The sequence below is a fragment of the Nothobranchius furzeri genome, chromosome 14 (genome assembly GCF_043380555.1).
Source record: "Nothobranchius furzeri strain GRZ-AD chromosome 14, NfurGRZ-RIMD1, whole genome shotgun sequence".
In the NCBI taxonomy this organism is placed as follows: domain Eukaryota; kingdom Metazoa; phylum Chordata; class Actinopteri; order Cyprinodontiformes; family Nothobranchiidae; genus Nothobranchius; species Nothobranchius furzeri.
The window spans coordinates 49,449,749-49,468,465 of NC_091754.1; the positions used below are offsets into that span (position 1 = coordinate 49,449,749).

General features: G+C 43.8%; 1 protein-coding gene across 3 annotated transcripts in view; it reads right to left on the reverse strand.

The window, feature by feature from the left end:
* Nucleotides 1–18,717, reverse strand: part of nrp2a (neuropilin 2a) — a 92,152-nt gene that overhangs the window by 40,968 nt on the left and 32,467 nt on the right. For all 3 annotated transcript variants that reach the window (XM_070544179.1, XM_070544178.1, XM_070544180.1), the window contains exons 2-3: nucleotides 13,821–13,998; nucleotides 877–1,058 (exon numbers count right to left, since the gene is read on the reverse strand). In XM_070544179.1, coding sequence (XP_070400280.1) covers nucleotides 877–1,058; nucleotides 13,821–13,998 — 360 coding nt within the window. The remainder of the gene's footprint in view (nucleotides 1–876; nucleotides 1,059–13,820; nucleotides 13,999–18,717) is intronic.

Below are 18,717 nucleotides of genomic sequence, written 5' to 3' on the forward strand. Positions count from 1 at the left end.
AACCTTTAACCTTCAACTCCAAAGTTGCCTCCGAGCCCTCTCCATCATCCCACCTTAGCCTCCCACATCTACCCCTCCTCGCTTCCCCAGAGGAAGTCGATCCCTCTCCAATTAAGAAAGAATTCCTCACATGTTTTCTGATGGCTCACTGGTAATTTGGTAGGTTTCTTCTCTGACTGTACACATTTGTTTACTGGGCTTGTTGGTGTGACAGACGGCAGGTTCTGGAACAACGCACACAGACAAACCTTTAACCTAAACCATCTAGGGATAGTTTAGGTCTTTTGAAATTGTTTTAACAGCTAATGCTAATTTACACTCCTGACTGTAGAAAATTACATCATTATTCAAGCAGAAATATCCAAGGAAATGCTAAACGTTAGCACAGCTAGCTGCTGCTACCTGCAAATCCAACACACAAAAAATTGTATATACCAGAATTGGAATTTACAGCAAAACAACGGTTTATAAAGCCATTCTCACATGCTGACGGTTTATTTTAGCACTAAAACCAAAAACAACTGGGTCATTTTACGTGTTTTTCTGTTGGAAATATCTGAGAGGAAACGCCAAACTCAGATCGTTCTTCGTTTGAGTGTTGATATGTTGATGTGGGCGCAGTCGCCAATTAGTGGTGCAATGGGGTTATTTCAGCACCATGTCAAGATCATTTTAATAATATATTTTAAGAAATTGAGAAAAATATCCTTTAAAATATCAGGGCTAGTGTAGACGAGGCCTTAAGTTGACAGAAACCCACCTTGGACAAGCCGTTAGCACACAGGTTATCAACACTTTGTTTTACAAAACGTAAAATTCAAATGGCGTCCTCATCCTGGCGTTTCAAACTTCCTCTTTCTGTTTCGACTCCCTCACCTGTTTTGTAGATCTCGTAGCGCAGAGAGAAGCCCGCCCCCTGGTGGGCGTAGTCTGAGACGAATCTGATCTGGAGCGACGGTCCGGAGGAGATGATTGGCGCCGGGGCGATGTTGCTGCAGTGTCTTCCCAAAACATCAGCCGATTCCGAAATCCCATCACGGATCTCTATGAAGTCATACCTGGTCCCAAAGAAAACAAAGTAGAGATTATTAGCGCTGGGTTAAGGGTCAACCCAGGTGTGGATGGAAGTTCAGTTTCAGGACAAACGTGGTGCCAAAGCAACAGATTTAGGAAAACAGCATAAAACCCAATCTGCCACAGACGTTGTCTCCCTTCTGATGTTTTCAATAATCGGAGCTCCTCTGACCCACTTTTGCTTGGGACAGCACGCTCAGATCTCTTTGATGACAGCTTGGGGCGAACAAACCCCAAATCGCTGAATATTGGATCACAGGAAAGGAAAATGGAGGGAGGGCTGGAACATATTTCAGCGAGTGCCTGTCAATTTTGAAATGGGTAAAGATGCAAGCAAACCGACAGCTGGCTGCATTCGTTAATTAGAGGTGTAAAAATAGGCGGCGGTGCTCGTGAGTAAATGAAGATGTGAAGGCCGGGGGGGGGATGAAAAGTTGAGGACCTCAGCAGCACGGAGGCTGAGAGAGTCCAACTGGGATAGATAAACCTAAAGCCTGCTCTCCTATTAGCTTCCACATGCTTGTTCTCCCAGCTCATCGCTGACCTTTGACTAGCTAACTGACCCTGAACGATAAAAGCAAATTCTTAGCTGTCAGGTCAGTGTGTGTGTGTGTGTGTGTGTGTGTGTGTGTGTGTGTGTGTGTGTGTGTGTGTGTGTGTGTGCGTGTGTGTGCGTGTGTGTGCGTGTGTGTGTGTGAGATGAAGACAAAAAGAGAATGAACACACCTGGTTAATCCAGAATTAGCTCACAGCAGTGTGTGTCATTCACACACATAAAAGCAACATGGAAGTTTCTGTTCAAAAATGGCCAAAAAAGGACAAAAGCTTTTTTTATTCCCTCCATCAAACCTTGAATTCCTTCACTCAGACCAGAGATCTGCTCTGGCTGCACAACAAAAACCTGTTATTTACCATTTATGGCGCCCCTGCTGTGTGTTATTTAAACTGGATCTCCTCACGCTCGTGCTAGCGTAATAATTTCAGGTTGGGGTAAAATTTCCAGGCATGGAAATCTCTTTAATTTCTGTTTGTGGTCAGAATGAAGATTAAATAGTTTCAACTAAGTTACAATACGAGTTTTAATGACTATGCTTCAAATTTCCCATCCTGTCTCCACTCCCAGGACTATGTTTTGTGTTGCACAGCAGAGAATCGTTTTCTTGTAATTTGGGTCCCGTTAATACCCGCCCTGCTCCAGAGTGACTGTCTCCAGAGCCCACACGGTGTGTTTTCTGCATCGCTGCAGGAGGACTCCCTGCAAACACACTCGTCTGGATGAGTTGGTGTGACGACGCTGTCAAACGACGACAGGGTCGCTGTTGTTGCACTAATTAGTGTGATAGGCTGTTTGACACTGACAAAGCATTCCAGATATAGGTTTTAAGACGCATTTGTTCCAAAACGAGAAAACACCTTTTCTTGTCGCTGCTATAAAATGAAAAGTCTTCAGAAATCAGCTCAAACCTGTGGCTGTTTGTGGCGCCTGAGCTCCAAGATGGCTTTTGTAGTGCCAACTTGAAATAAAACCTGGATTAAGAAGAGTCTCTAAGCCTCTTTTTTTAAAGCTATCTCACTCCTGCAGCGTATTGATTCCTTTACTGAGCAGTCAAACTAAGACTGCTGATCGAGGGATAATCCCTCCACATTAATCTGGGTCAAGGTGGCATATGTACAGGTGAGGATCAAAGCAGAAAGCAGGTATAATGAGCTTCTAATGAGACACTAATGCCAGAAAGAAAGGCGCCTAAAAGAAGCAAGTCTAAAAGATGAGCCTGGTCCATGAAATCTTTTAAAATACACAGAGATATTTGACAGATTAGATAAGTGACATGAAGAGCCACTGGGTGAACCCTGTCCTTTTCATAACGTTTCACACTAAACGAGTCTTTTCACATCAAGGGGCAAGCATGTCCCAATCCTTTCTGCTTTTTCTGTAAGGTAGAGGGAGAGGGACGCTAACCCCTCCTTTCCAATGGATGTGAAAGTATTGTGAAACAGCCACGAAATGTACTACTTAGCCACCGTAATATTGGACGAGTTAGTTTCCACCGGCAGCAAAGTAACGTTTTGGATGCGTCCCAGAAGCATGGGGACACTTTCATTATGTCCTTTTTCCTGTGAACCCCGTGGAGTCGACGTTAAAGGGACAGAAAATAATCCACAGACCTTTTTGGATACACACAGCTGTCATTCTCCTTGCTTGCTATTGCGTGGACTTCTGAAGTCACGCGTGATGTTGGAATTCTCTCGTGATTTCGTGACTGTGAGGGACGAGCGAAGCGGAACGCTTTCACTCCCGTTTCACATCTGAAACCCTCCTGGTTGGGAAAAGCTCGCGGGTAAAACGCTGTTATTGCGTTACCCGCCGCCTTCACGTCCAGTGGAAAGAAGGCGCTAGCGTACCTAACTACCAGTAAAGTCTAAGTTTTTATTCCTCAGAAATAAATTACCACATTAATAGATCTAGCTAGTTAGCTTTTACGCTTGATTTTGACCGTTTTTAAATGAAAACCGTCTTTTTTGATAATGTGGATAAAATCGTGGACATAATGTTACGCGTGAACTCATGAGGCATCGTAAGAATCTGGAGAAACTTGTTGGGGGATAACTTTTGGTAAATGGCCTTCTAGAGTCATGGAACCCCTCAAGGCGCTTTCCAACACAACCAGTCATTCACCCATTCACACACACATTCACACACTGGTGGGGATGAGCTACGATGTAGCCACAGCTGCCCTGGGGCGCACTGACAGAGGTGAGGCTGCCGAGCACTGGCGCCACCGGTCCCTCCGACCACCACCAGCAGGCAACATGGGTTAAATGTCTTGCCCAAGGACACAACGACAGCGACAGACTGAGCGGGGCTCGAACCTGCAACCTTCCGATTACGGGGCGAGCACTTGACTCCTGTGCCACCGTCGCCCCACTTTTGACTTTTAGGACAACAATATTTCGATCAACGTCTGTTGTCGTTGTGATTTGGCAGCCGTACTGAAAGGTTAATGACGTGTTACATTCCTTATTTGTAATTTCACTGAAACCCAAAACTCCCAAAATACAAAGTCAGTGTTTTTTGATATTTGTTTTGTTTTTGGGTAAAAAAAGAAAAAAATATTGTTCCTAAATGCATCACATGTGATTATTCCAATAAATCAAAACCTTTTCCTAACAAGGGTATCATCACGTCTAATCTCATTAATACAAACATTAATGCTCAATAATCAACGTTCTTAATAAGTGAACAGCTGTGTGTTCATCTCCAGATGTCCGTTAACAATAGAGGTGGGAAAAATGATCGATTCTAAGATGCATTGCGATTCAGCCGTGCATGATTCTGCATCGATGCAGCAACGTGACATAATGAGACTTTATCCCTATGTCTATGTTCTGGACGCGCGAGGACAATAAAGTTTTGAGGTTTTACAACTAATTCTGTGGGCAGAGTTGCAATGACATGCGCACTGCGTTGCCCTAGCGCCAGTTTAAAACAGAAAAGGCGGACAGGGATACAGGGCGAACATTACCAGTAATCAAAGATGCACCCGTTAAATCGGATGTCTGGGCTAATTTCGGTTTTGAGATCCTGGATGTGAAAGAATCACTTAACACAGTATTTGTTTACTATTTTTAAGTTCAGTTGTATTCTAAAAGCTGCTCTACAGAAAACATTATATCCTATATTATTTAAGTAATTATAGGCAGCACACTTTAAAAATTGTTGCTCACTATAGTGAATAGATGTATGTTCTGTTTTTCAGGGATATCAAAATAAAAAGAAATTGAAAACTTCTACTGCTTTGTAATGAAAAATTGTGTGTGAAGAATCGTGATGCATTTCAGACTCAAATCGAATCTTTAGGCAGATAATCGGAATCGGATCGAATCGTGAGGCAGGTAGAGATGCACACCACTACTAACAACATCACTGGCTCTGTCTAAATTATGTCTGCTGCACCTTGCTGAGTATTGTGGGACATTGTTATGTTATATTAAAATAAAATTCTATCCTGCGGCCATTTTTTACATTTGGTATTTTTTTTTTATCCTAGACTAAAATTAAAAGGATGGAAAAACAAGACCTTTTTCATTTTTGGTATCTGACTCAGATCAATTATTCATTATTTTTTTACGTTTAGTTTTCAACAGAGAAAGGAAAGAATGAATGAAAAACAGATTGATTTTGTGTTCAATCAAGACTTTCAGTTTCATCCAAACTCATCCAGAGAGACATTTTGTTGTTGTTCGGGTTGACCTTCAGCTGCTAGCCCTAACCCAATATCTGTACAGCTGTCTTTGCTGTGTTTGATAAAGTCGATAACGGGGTTGGGCATAGAGCATCAACTGGAACTGGGACTTATTTTCAGCTTTTCCTATTCCTAGTTTCAATACTCAGTCCGCTGAACAGAAGGAAAAGCTGCCGAACACGAAGACGAATCCATCAGAAGTGTTTGCGTTAGTGTGGCTTCCTTTTAGAACGTTCATGTAATCACAGTTCACGGAGAAGTTTAGATTATTTCATCAAGTAAGGCCAATGGTCAGCTGGCTCACTGAAAACGTGTTAAGATTTTTAATCCTGCCTTTAGAAAAAAAAACAGATTTGCTAGGATCTGGACTCAAAACACGGAATTAGAATATGAACCGGAATCTATCAGATTTAAACAATTCCCAGCTCTAGTTGATAATCCATGGTGGCCATCTTGAAGGTGAGTCCCATTTTCTAATTGGATATTTTAATTGAAACTTGGCTTGAACAGTTGGGATCTACTCGTGCACCAAGCAGAAATCTTTGCTCCTTCAGAAAGAAACACGGGCTTCACTTGGCCTCAGACTGCAATAAGCAAACAGGTTTCATCCATAACAAGTCCTGATGTTGGGCGGTTTAAGTACATGATGGTTGGGCCACTAATGCGAGTGTGTAAAGAAGCTGCTGTCCAATACTCTTATGTGTGTCTTTCTTGTAATCCTACATTACAGAGGCGATCGTAAAGGCTTTAGTGGCCGGCTCCCACAGAGAGTCTGAGAGAGCCACTGCTATCCCTAAGTATGCCTGCTTAGGGCTGTAACTGGCACATGCTCAGGGAAAACAACATCCAAGAATGTGCCAACAGATGCACAAACAAGTACACACTCGGAGGTATAGGCAAACACATGCATGAGTGTGTGTGTGCGCGCGTACACACTCTGAGCCGTATCTCCAACACCAAGGATAAAAGGCCCGTGAAAGAGCTGAGAGCCTAATTAGGTTTTAATTGATTTTGGAGTGGGTCTTTATCCTTCTTTCTGTCTGCCTCTCTCCTGTCGTGGATTAGCGTCAGTGGGTGAGCGTTCCTCAGATGTGATTATTGACCTGTTCGCTCAGCCTCTCCCCAGGCTCTGATGAATACATGTATGAGGGCCTGACGTGCCGGAGCCCACTGTCTGCCTCTCTCTAACAGAAATTTGAACGCATTCCAGGACATTGCACAAAAAATCTCAGGCACATGCGCCCTCACAGAGCCCTGTGCAGCTGACAGCCCCTATATCTAGAACTTGACTCCATTAAGGGTTGTTGTTTGAGTCAAACTCCGCCTTTCTGTCTGACACCGTCCTCTTCTTCAGCTTAACGTCTGTCTGGGTCTACATGACCGGCCCCATGCTCAGGGGGCCGTAACACAGCAGCAGCTTCACCCTCCCTCATTTCCCCTTCAGGGAGTAGCTGCAGCAGAGGGAGAGGGGTTAAGGAAACTAAAAACCCTCAAGGGCCCGTAATTCTGCACCGGTCCAGACATGTCTTCTCTTCTTCTGCACTCATATATCACAGCACCGCCGCGTCAAGGCGACTAATTGCCTTTCACACCTTTGCTGTTTGCCAGCGACCGGGGACACTTCCTGCAGCCGGCAGCGCTTCACTACAGCCAAACAGAAGTACCAAAGCCAGTTCTCTCGACCTAACTTTGCAGCCTTGTTCAGCATCTTCAGTGAAATCATCAAAGGAGTCCTCGTGTGAGTTGTGTTTTATTGAGTGTAATCTAAAAACCTAAACCAAAGCATCAAGCCCTGATGCAAAAGATGAGCTGAAGCTTGTTGTGGTTGCATGATTTATTCTGTTTATGCAGATAATAAAGCAACAGCTGTTCTTGAATATCCGAAAGCCAAACTTGGCTGTCTGCACACACTTGGGGCTTTCAGCTAAGATCATTTTCCTCTCTGCTGCTTTGGGTGTGCGTTGTTTCCCTCCTCGTTTTCCACTCCAGGAGCACGGAAACCCACATAATCCCAATCTGGTAAACAATGAAGAGTCAGTCGCCTGTTGTTTCTTCATCTCCTTATTTTTGATTAACGGAAGCGGAAATTAAGCCAGGCGGAGTATGTGCAGTAGACACACATCTCTAAGCGTACGCACGCCGCCGCCCAACTCCTCCCACCCTCAAAGGGGACTCTAATAAACTATAAGTGCCTCTGAAATATTAACTAGATGCTGCGAGCAAAATCCCAGCAGATCTGCAGGGCCTGCCATCTTCAATCTAGCCCCAAAACAAACAGCACTTCTTCTCCTCCTCTCCTCATGCCTCACTGCTCTCCTCCGACGCCCATCACAGATTCATACTTACAGATGACTAGGGCCAAACCACTGACCACAGGCCGTCTGGGCTTGGCCCCAGACCTTCTAGAGCGGCATCGATCTAAAACGTCGGTCTATAACTGCTGTCTGAGCTGGACACGTGACCCCTCTGATGGACATTTATGATACAGCCCACACGGGAACGGCGTTTTGTGTGTTGATTGTTTTATCTCGTCGTGTCTCATCAGGACGTTTGAAAAACACCTTCTGAAACGCTACCCATGTGTTTACATGCAGACGGCCAAAACTCAACCTTTTGGAAACGACATCACAGCCCAGTTTCTAGCCTAACCTTTGACCCCACCACATTGTTATGCTTCCTTGTGCAGACTTGACACGTTTTTCCTGTCTTGGGTGCCTTTTCACGGCGGCTCCACATAAAAGGTCTAGCCTAGCTACGACAGAATTTTGGGTCATTTCCAGTGTTTTCACCTGAATGAAGACGTTTATTGCAACAATCCTGTATTTACAAGCATAATCTTGGGAAATGACTAAATTGCTTTGGAAAACAACACGTGAGCTCTTTCCACATTCTGGAGGCCACGTAAAAAAAACAAACAACCTATTTCTTACATTGAACTAAATGATTAAACTGACATTTCTTTATTTTACTGGACAAATTAGGAGTCAGACACAAGGTTAGCGGTTTGCTGCGCCGTGTTCTGCCAGGCTCAGCGCTTTGATGCGAGGCTTTTCGTGTTCCTCGGATGAAATGACTAAGAATAAATGGATCCAACGCTGGCTTGTTGCTAACCGCTTCGTGTTTGAGCATATTTGTTTGGTCATGTGACGAGCCCATTTCTTCTTCTGCGCGTCGCCCGGTAAACATATTTGATAGCGGCGCTCTTGCGCCCTCTGGTGGCGCAAAATATATTGCACCCAGCGCAGCAGCAGGACTTGAAGCAGTTAACCGGGAAAAACTAGTTTACCCGGTTACAACATTAACAGTAATTAACCGGTTAACCACGTGCATCCCGAGGAAATGGCCATCGAACGGTTGTAAATTAATTAAAAGATGCCCAGTTGTTGAAAAATATTGGCAGTTTCATAACATAGAGCCATACAAATCTGTTCTAAAATACATGGAGTGGGTCTGAGTCTCTGGGCGACGCCATATTGGACGCCATGTTTCCTTCTATGGAAGCCCATGAGGACAGAATGCAGTTACTGATTTGTTACAAAAACTTTCACAGATAATAAACATTTTGTTTTACACATTGGCCTCATCACTCATTGCTCAAAAAAGACTTTAGTCTGAAAGCCTCTGGCATAAGGTGACCTGCAGTGTGCTTAGTATGAGGACTGCTGTATAGTCACTGACACTAGTCAGTGACTTGATGCAATTAGCTGGGTTCCTTATATAGGAAACATTATTTCTGATTGGCTTAATGAACTGACCTGAATTGGAATGTTTATTATGTGAAGTGCCTTGAGACATCTCTTGTCGTGATTTGGCGCTATATAAATAAACTTGAATTGAATTGAATTGAAATACTTTTGACTCATCGATAAAAAAAGCTGAAAATTTGTCTTTAGTACTCCAAACTTCTGCCAGAAAATGTAAAACTGTTTCCTAAAGTCAGATTTAAGGGAAAATGAAGTAAAACACGACTTCTGTTTCAGCCAATCCCTTAGTGAGGGCCATTAGGCTTTTCTCTGATTATTTCGAAATGCATCCTTTCATTTTGGCAGATGATGCGTCTCCAGTGCTTTCCTTGTAGTGGGTCAAAATGATCCCAGCGAAACGGCTGCACACACAACTGGTGCCGTGCAGATATTGTATCATCACTCTCCTCCTGAAGCTGCTGGATGCTGTTGACCGTGATTCCTTCGTAAATGTAGGCCAAGTGCCAGATATCGACAGATCAGCTGCTGAACAACTCCCTTCAGCCGTGACCTCTGGGAACTCATCTGTCTCTCCTTTCACCCCGAACCATCCCTAATCATCCTCCTCCTCCTCAAGCCTTCTTCACCAGCGTTCCCCCTGGCTTCTGCTGATCATCTATAGATTTTCCATTACAAGCGGAATACAGACATCCATCCCATACCCTTCTGCTCCCCCCTTGGGTATCAATAAGAGGCTGATATTGCACAAAGAAACACACACACACTCCTGGAAACACAGTTATATGGTGGCAACTCCTCAGACTGTCACAGGCCAAGTGGATTTACACAGCGGTGTATGTGTGTGCCTGGTTGTGTGGGACGTTATGAAGTTATATCATAAAATCTTCTCACCTCGGGCTGAGTTCAATAACAAATAACCAAATAAAAACAAGAAAATAAAACCCTCAAAAGGTGGAAGAAATGAACCGCCTTGAACGTCTGTGATTCTGCCCCATTTCAATGTTTAATTCAAGCGTGTAAAATTAAAATAGATCCTCCCTGGGCTAGAAGAGAAAAAACAAAAGGGATAGAGTACCCAGACAGAGAAGGAGGAAGAGAAACAGCAACATAATCTCTACCTCTCTTCTCCAGCAGCTCCGGGTATATCACTAGGTAGCATCCTGGGGCTCGGTGATGGCAGATTGCATTAGAGATATGGGCCTGATATTTCATCTAGCCTCTATTACATTTAGTTCACATCAATCGGCTGGCAGCCTCGAGGTAAGAGCTATTTGGCACATGGCCGGACTCCCCCTGAAATGAAATCCTGAATTAAAGTGCCACCTCAGACACGGAGCGCCGGCACGAGGGCTGCCGATTTGATTGCTGCAGTGGAGCTGCGGCTTTCGCCGAGTGCTGACTGCTACTGAGGGAGAATCACCAGCTGGCCGGGGATATTAGCCGGAGTTCTGAACACATGCCTGAGCTGACCAGGCATTTTTCTTGCTTTTACGAGGGCCTAAAGTACCCAGGGAGGGGTTATGATGGTTGATGAGCACTTTCACGCTGACAGTTTGCATCCTTGAGAGTGTTCCTAAGCATATCTGCCTAAAACATGTTCATTTTATGTCCTCCGCCCCACCGCCACGATCAGCAGTCTGCACCACGTAGCTCTGCGTCTGTCAGGTAACACAGCTCCGGTTAGCTCCGCTGCTGTCTCCCTAATCCCAGCTGTCATGCAGATTTTCAACACCGGACCGGAATACCGAACCCTCCACCTCTGCAGCCCCCCTGGCTCTCACCTTGACCGTGAAAACATGCAAAAGTTGGCTCCCTGCTCGCACCGTCATGCTTAATCGTACAGGCGAAGAAAAGGAAGCAAGTCGTGTGAGTCACAGGATGGAGAGAGCGGGAATGTGTGAGGACAGCAGGGATTTGTCAGCGATCTTACAGGAATGGCTCAGATTTTATGAAGTGGGGTCCAACGATTCACATCTTCCCTGATGTTGATGAGTTTTTGGATTAAATGGGTTTCATTTTGGATGGACTGATAAGCTAACTGCTAGTCTGAGTATTGCTAAGACCAAAGTGGAATTCTACCGTCATTAAAATCTCCATCATTTTTTATGCACCTTTACGATAAAGTTCATAGTACTTGATTATTTACATTAAATGTTACAATTATCTGCAAGCAAAAACAAGATCAACAGCTAGCTTTAGCATAAAGTGTAAGCTCCACCTTTTCTATGTAAACAAATACACTACCAGCATTTACACACCTGGTTTGTTAATTTTCCTTGGCTTATTTATTTGCACAGATGTGAACACAGTTATCAGACTATTTTTGGGGGGGGGGGGGGGGGGGGTGTCTGTGCGTTTCCAAAAAGCCTCCAGAGTAGTTTGTTTGCGGAGTGAGCAACCCCAGTGTGACGATTACCAGGAGTACGCTGAAAGGTTGAGCCAAATTCCTCGCTGTATGCTTTGCATCCTGCGATGTGGTAAGAGTACACAGCTAGCTCAAGGGCTCAGGTGGAAAAAAAAAGCGGTATGCTAACTCATTGATTTTTAGGGCGGAGTAAACTCTCCACATTGTGAACAAGCTCAGATTTCTCTTGCGTTTACAAATGCAAGCCCCGCCCCAGACACACCTGAGCAATCAGCAGAATTTCTCTTGCAGGGACACCTTTTGGTTCAGTTGCAGATTTGTCTGAGTAAAAATAATTGGAACCTACAGAAAATGCTACGAGTAATTGGAGCAGAACTACAAGTATTGGTGCAAAAAAGGCTTATAAAAGTTAGTTTTTTGTTATTAGTTAAGCAACCGGAAATATGCACATTTCCAGATGTTTTACGCTGCTTTTTCGTTTGACTTCCAGTCTGGCCCAATCTCAACTACTGAGCTTGAGGTGTTCTGGAATTGTAAAGCAAAAAAAGACACTCCAGGTGCGGCGTTTCGCGGCAGGTGGAAACGCGCCCATCCTGCTAACTGCTGTGCGCTACGCTTAGCAGACATGATGGGAGGCTTACGAGTCAGATGGAAAGGCCCCGTTAGCTTGAGTAGCATTTTAGCATTTCACCTTTTTTATGTTGATGGGCTAAATACACAAAGCACATTTGATGCTGGCGAGAAGCTTATGACTGAGCATTTGCATACATTGCTACACAAAGTTTTAAACATGGAGTCCTTACTGATATTGCTTCTGCTGGAACTAGCCATTAGCCTATCAGTCTGGTCAGTTATTTTTCTCCAAGCTGAGGTCATTCAAAGAGCTAACCACAGAAATGTGGAAAATGAGAAGAAAAGCATAAATACTGGTACAAATTTGGTTTAAGGATTGTATAAATTAAACAGAGAAAGGAGGCAGAAGACAGGCTAACCCAGCAAACTGCTTCACATTACTCATGTAGACGCCCACCCACTTACTCACTGACTCAGTACACTCATATGCACACACAGGATGAAGGGAATGGGAGTTAGAGGGCAGGCAGAGGCCTCCAACCCTCCAGGCGAGTGTTAAAAAAAAAAGAAAAGAAGCATCCCAATAAAACTGTCTGGAGAGGAGAAAAATCAGAGGGGTATTTGAGTTTTCCCTCCCTCTGCCCCGAACGCCCCGGGCTGTTAGAAACTGCTCCACACTCTGCTCATCAACAGCTGAGCTCCCACCACCACATCGGCGGGAAGTCCGCCGCGCCGCTGCGTTTACACGGCGGCGCTGGTGTTGGGAGCCGAGTAACATATTGCAAAAGAGCTAATTATGCGTCATTTTGCCTCTGACGAACGGTGACAGAAACCCGGAGACACAAAAGCACAAGACAGGAAAATAACATTTCCAGTTGGCTGCTGCGAACGTGACACGGCCGCATGAAAGGAGCTGACAATCACTACAAAAACCCTTTCATACAAGCAGCTATGGCTTTTTCTCCTGGCCATCTTTGTCAGCGAACAATGCAACAAAAGCCATTTGGGATTATTAATTCTTGGATTTATAGAGAAAAGAGGGGGCAGAAGAGAGGCGGAGGGGAATAAATGACTATAAATGAGGAAATAGCTCTGATAAATCTGGTCTGTGTTGATTTTGCAGACTAAACGCTCTCAGACTTGGTGAAATATGGAATATTCTCCTTGCCCTGGTTGTGTAGAGTTGACTTAAACAAAAAGAGGCAGTGATTTCCTTTGAGGTCAAACACAATAGAGGACCATATGCTTTGGATTATTCATGTCTCAGATAGGAAACTGACCGATGCGGTAACATTCACATAAACAGCTGCGTCTCATTGCCTCCTACGACCCATTCCTGTTCATTCCCACAACCAGGCCTAAAAAAATCCACGACTGTGTTTATTTTATCTGCTTTCATGATCTTTGTCTCAAAATCAGGCTCAGATTTCAAAAACCTGCCAGTATTTGGTTACCAGACACAAAGGAATCATAGATTTTATAAATATTTGTGTACTTTATGGTCTGAATCGTCAGATATTACGAAAACCCTCTAGCCGTTTTGCTGATGCAGACTAAGAATCACGAATAAAAAAACTAAACACGGCCTTGAACGAGGAGTTTAACCCAGTGATCTACCAGAAGAGGCTTTGTGGTGCAGTGAAAATAAAATTTTCCAGATCTGTTGTGGTCAAAGTTCGGAAATTAGCTCCACAACCTTTTAAAATCAAGCCAAACCACAACGAGGGAATTCCAACCGTATAAAAGAGCGGCTTCAAAAGCAAGAGATGATTCTGAGGCGAGCTAATAAAGGATGTCAACACAAATCATCGCTGAGTGTAAAAGTATGCAGAGGAAGTTCTCAAGTGAAGAGGATCTCACCGGCAGTCCAGCCGCTCGATCTCAAAGTGGGGGTTGAAGTTGAGGACGATGCGCTGCGAGGGCTCAGGCGCCCTGATGATCCAGTGGCAGTTCTGATGAGGGGGGTACTCCAGGGGATAACCCGGGGAGGTGATGTAACCGGCCTTGCTCGCATCCAGCAGGCCTCCGCACTCCGGTCCTGAAGGAACAAAAGGATTAGATGGTTATTTACGGGAAAAACAAAGACTTTGCTTTGCAGACGACAGCTGTCACGATAGAAATCTGCCGCTCCGAGGATGACGTGTTTGTCTGCGTGAAGATGTGACGAGAAACTAATGAGCACTAAAACAAAGAAAGCTATTTCAGTTCTGTCGCTCTGCAGGAAATTGGCAAAACTTCTCTATTGTGGATCGTCAGTATGAGCAGATCCGTGTGGGTAAGCTATTAAGACAATAAAAGATCATCTCACACACACACACACACACCTAGATCAGATCGTCTTCCACACCCAGGCTCTTATCTCGCCGCCTCTCCTTGGGGAGCTTTGCTCCAACTGTAATTGTTGCCTTGGCGAGCCAATCTGCAAACATTAGGACACATTCCTCGATCCTATCACGCTCTCCCAGGAACAATAGCCTACCAGTGGCGCTGCTCTGCGAGGCTCGGGCAGGAAGTGACATGCAGACGGCCCGTCTAGCGAGGGGTTCTGAGGGTCAACCCGACTCGGTAATGAGAGGCTAACGCCTCAACAAAGAACCCATTCTCTGCCTGGGCCCTGGCGGCAGCGGCGGCTCTCGTTCTTTGCGTTATCTCCCACAAACAAACTCAAACGGGCACAAAAGGACCACGTATATGAAAATTCTGCACATATGAAACAGAGACATATTGCTTTTTATTGTTGCTAACTCTGTATAGGATTTGTGTTTGCTCAAGCTCCAGAGGGATGTCTAAATCTAATGAACTCTATATTGAACTCCAAGCAACAAACACCTACGGCTGCATGATTAGGGTGGGAAAAAGATCATAATCCCGATTTATTGGATATGATTGCTCTTTGAGTTGAGAAACACACAGTTTATTTAGCCCAAAACACAGCAGTAAGAGCATCAAGCCACACTCAGAACACCAGATTATACATTATGATCACTTTCCTTCTTTATTTAACTGTATTTTAAAATAACAACTTTAAGAATACAAACGTTGATTAGTAATAGGTTTATTCTAGAAGGTCTGGTCTAAACGTGTAAAGTTCGCATTTTAATAAGGTTGCATTTACCGCTGAACACCAGCAGGGGGCAGACTCAAACTGTTAAAACATGAATTATGACTAAATGACTTAAATCTCACAAGAAACTAAAGAAAAGTGTTGACGCCTTTTTAGGATAAGAGTATTTATACATAGCTCTTGCTAAACTGAACTTTCTACTTGATCACATGACACTTGGAGAGATAGAGCTGCTCTAAAAGCAGAGAAGAGCTGCTACAGTAGCTTGGAAATTCAAAAAAAAAAGTCATTAAACTAAATTGTATTTTTATTTGGTGATTAAAAAAAAAGTGAACTTTTTTTTAGATGCTGTGTCGCAGACCTTGTGAGGGTCGTTTTTAAAGATCAAGTTCACTCGTGTTTTTCCCCAACACTTTTACAGTGGCATCTAAAAATTAATGCTTTTGAATAGATTTCTTTAGGGGAAAAAGCTCAGGGGCTCAAAGTTAGCCACTGCAAAGTTACCCTGAGCACGACAGGATTTGGCATCTCATTTCCTGATATTCAGACATCTGGCTTCTGATTGGCTAACAGCACAGACTTTGTTTGCTTTGCAACAGTGATGTTTTATCTTTACAAATAACGGTTAGCTTTTTCTAGCCCAGGCCTTCTCTGCTCTCTCAAGGACCCTGGAGCCTTACTTGCCATGAGCCAAGACGGATGAGTCAATAAGTGCAAATTTTTCAATGACACGTTCTAATCTGAGCATTTCCCTGTCTATTTACTATCGGCAGCTAATGCAGGAAATTGGGGTAGAAGACTATTTTCATGCTTAGCCTGCATGTTAAACTCAGAGTGACTGATCATATTTCAAAAATATGTAAAAACGGGTTTTCAGGGAACTTTGATCCACCTTTAAAAATAATTAAAGAGAAATGAGTAAACTGGGTTTTGCCCTCATTCTGCCATCTGAAATTTTAAGGCTGCAATTGCCACACCAAGAAAAAATACAGATAGTAATCTCATTTGTACTTAAATAGGGTAATGTATGATGATATTACAGTAAAATATTAGAATATTGGTAAAAATAGTCCATTGTATAACAGTTATCAAAAATTCATGCATAATTGAGACATTTTCATACATTTTTTGTTTTTAGCTAAAGTGCATGCATAAAAAGAACGCTGTACTTCATTGGGAAGAAAGGACAAATTCTGAGCATGTAATGCAAGAAAATAATTTTATAATTTGGAAATTAAATCTTTTTTTCCATGACGTTGGTTTTTGAGCTCAGTCGAGTCCTGAATTCAGTGGAATCACACATCCTTACACACCTGTGAAACAAACAGTGGCTGCATTACAAACACGCTAAACTTAACCACGCCGGGACTGAACTGAATCTCGGCATTAATGGGTGGATAGTTGTGCCCGTTTCTTTCAGATTTCTGAGAGAGCCTCAGTAAAGGAAATCAAAAGAGCTGAAAAGAAGAAACGAGCACCAAAGGCTTGAAGTGTAATAGACCCTTCAAGTGTTGACATTTTCACCGCCTATTGTGCTTTAAAAGGCACACTTAAGATTCCCTGACATTTGACAGAGCTACGATGGCTTCCTTACTTTGTTACCCGAGAGGAGCGATGCCCATGTGACTTCAGCCTCCCACGGTTACTGCGTGAGTATTCTACACAGGCTCAGCAGCAAATGCATGCATTAACACACACCTCTGTGTTTATGCTTGCACGTAAACACACACACACACGCAGCTGCGTTCAAACGGCCACCCACGCGTGCGTGCGTGAGCGTCTTTCAGGGCCTGTCAATCAGAAAGGCCGACAGAGGTGGGAAAAGTAGCGAGCTGGAAATGCTCAAAAAGAGAGCAGAGATGGGAAAGATGCACACACACACACACACACACACACACACACACACACACACACACACACACACACACACACACACACACACACACAGAAGCATCTCTTTATCTGCTGTGACTGTGCAGACAGACAGTCATTGTTGAGGGAACGGTGTGCAGGAGGCTATCGACGAGCAGAGCCTCAGCAGATTAAGCCCTTCGGGGAGAAATCCTGCTGCCTCAGCACTTTTTCTCCTCTGAGCTGCCCATTCAGTGGCCTCCAAGGAGGATGAAGAGGATGGGAGGGGAAAGAATGGGATTACAGCAAGAAGAGAGAGACGAGTAAGGAGGATGCGCCAAAAACGGAGGAGATAGGGATAAAAGACGGATGAAGGCAGGAAAAGGGGGAGATTGAGGGGGGGGGGTGATAGAGGAGGGAGTGAAAAGGGAAAAGAGAGGGAAAGGGTGGATGAGTGACAGGTGAGGAGAGAGAGAATCAGAGGAGGGAGGATGCAGAGAGTCTGACGACTGACGAGCCTCATTAAGACATGACTGCACTGCAGCGGCTCCCTGTAGATGCTGACCCCACCGTGGAACCAGTCTGACACACACACACACACACACACACACACACACACACACCCTGCTGTGTGCGCGTTAGGGCCTAAAAACATCAGAAATCTAGCAGAGAAACTCCCGTATGAAACGATTTCAGCCGATTTTATCAATGAAACGAGTCAACTCGGCACATTTCACACCGTAAAGGTTCCTGATCTCCATCATCTGAGAAAACGCACATGTTTGCATGTCTCTGCTCATGTCCTAAGACGTGTGTGTGTGTGCAGAATTCATGCTCCCGCTTCCATTAGCCACCTTATCGGGGAAGCATGGCCTCGCGCTCTGGGATAAGCTGCGAGTGAGGAGAGGGCCTGATAAAGCCCTTCATCATGCCCACGTCGCCTCACCACCACCTTAATTAAAAAGTGCTATCACCCAGAGAGAGGAAATAAGAAGGGAGAGTGGGCAGCACTCATCCATTCAGTCAAGAGTGAGGAGAGACGGTTTTCAATCTCACTGGATCAAAGGAGAGGAGCAGGAAGTGGATTTATCAGACACTTTGACCGTTTCCTGCTTTAATCATCAGCGTAGACACTCAAGAAAACAGTCTACAGGAAGAGTTTGGGGTTATTTGCAGTAATTTATAAACTCGGTTTAAAAGAATTTCCATTGAAATGCAAAAAAAATCTGGACTCTTTAGCTGCTTTGGTTTCTAAAAATGTGCCTAAAGCTTCAAAGATGAACGCACTGCAAGAAAAACCCGTAGGGATCGCGTCACACGGGTTGATTTCATTAGAAGAGCTAAACTTAGGGTTAGAACTTCATAAACATCAAGAAACATTTAAAAAATACATTTAAAATCAAAACATTTAGGAGAGAAACTCGTTTTCTAAAAAGTAGTTTCATGTTTTCATCCATTTTAGAAACAATGATGATTTTCTCTTTATTTAGGAGTTTTAAGATTGTAACAGAACTTTTCTAGACCTTCTTTAGTAAATTCTTTGTGTTTTTCTTCTAAATGCTTTTTAAAGTTCTTTTTTAAACACAGGAAAGTATTTTTTTTTACCTTGCTAACAGTTTCGATCGCTCCTGCGATCTTCCTCAGAGCTGGATGGACTGGGACAACACAAGGATCATAACCCCCGAACAACAAAAATATAAAAGATGGATTAAGGAAGCCATAGAAATATGGAGACTTAGGCGTGGAACTGTAACCGGATTACAGGATACAATAAGATAATTAAAAGAAAAAATAAACAAATGGGCCAATAATTAGGTTCGGGGAGAATTGGAGGTTGTTTAA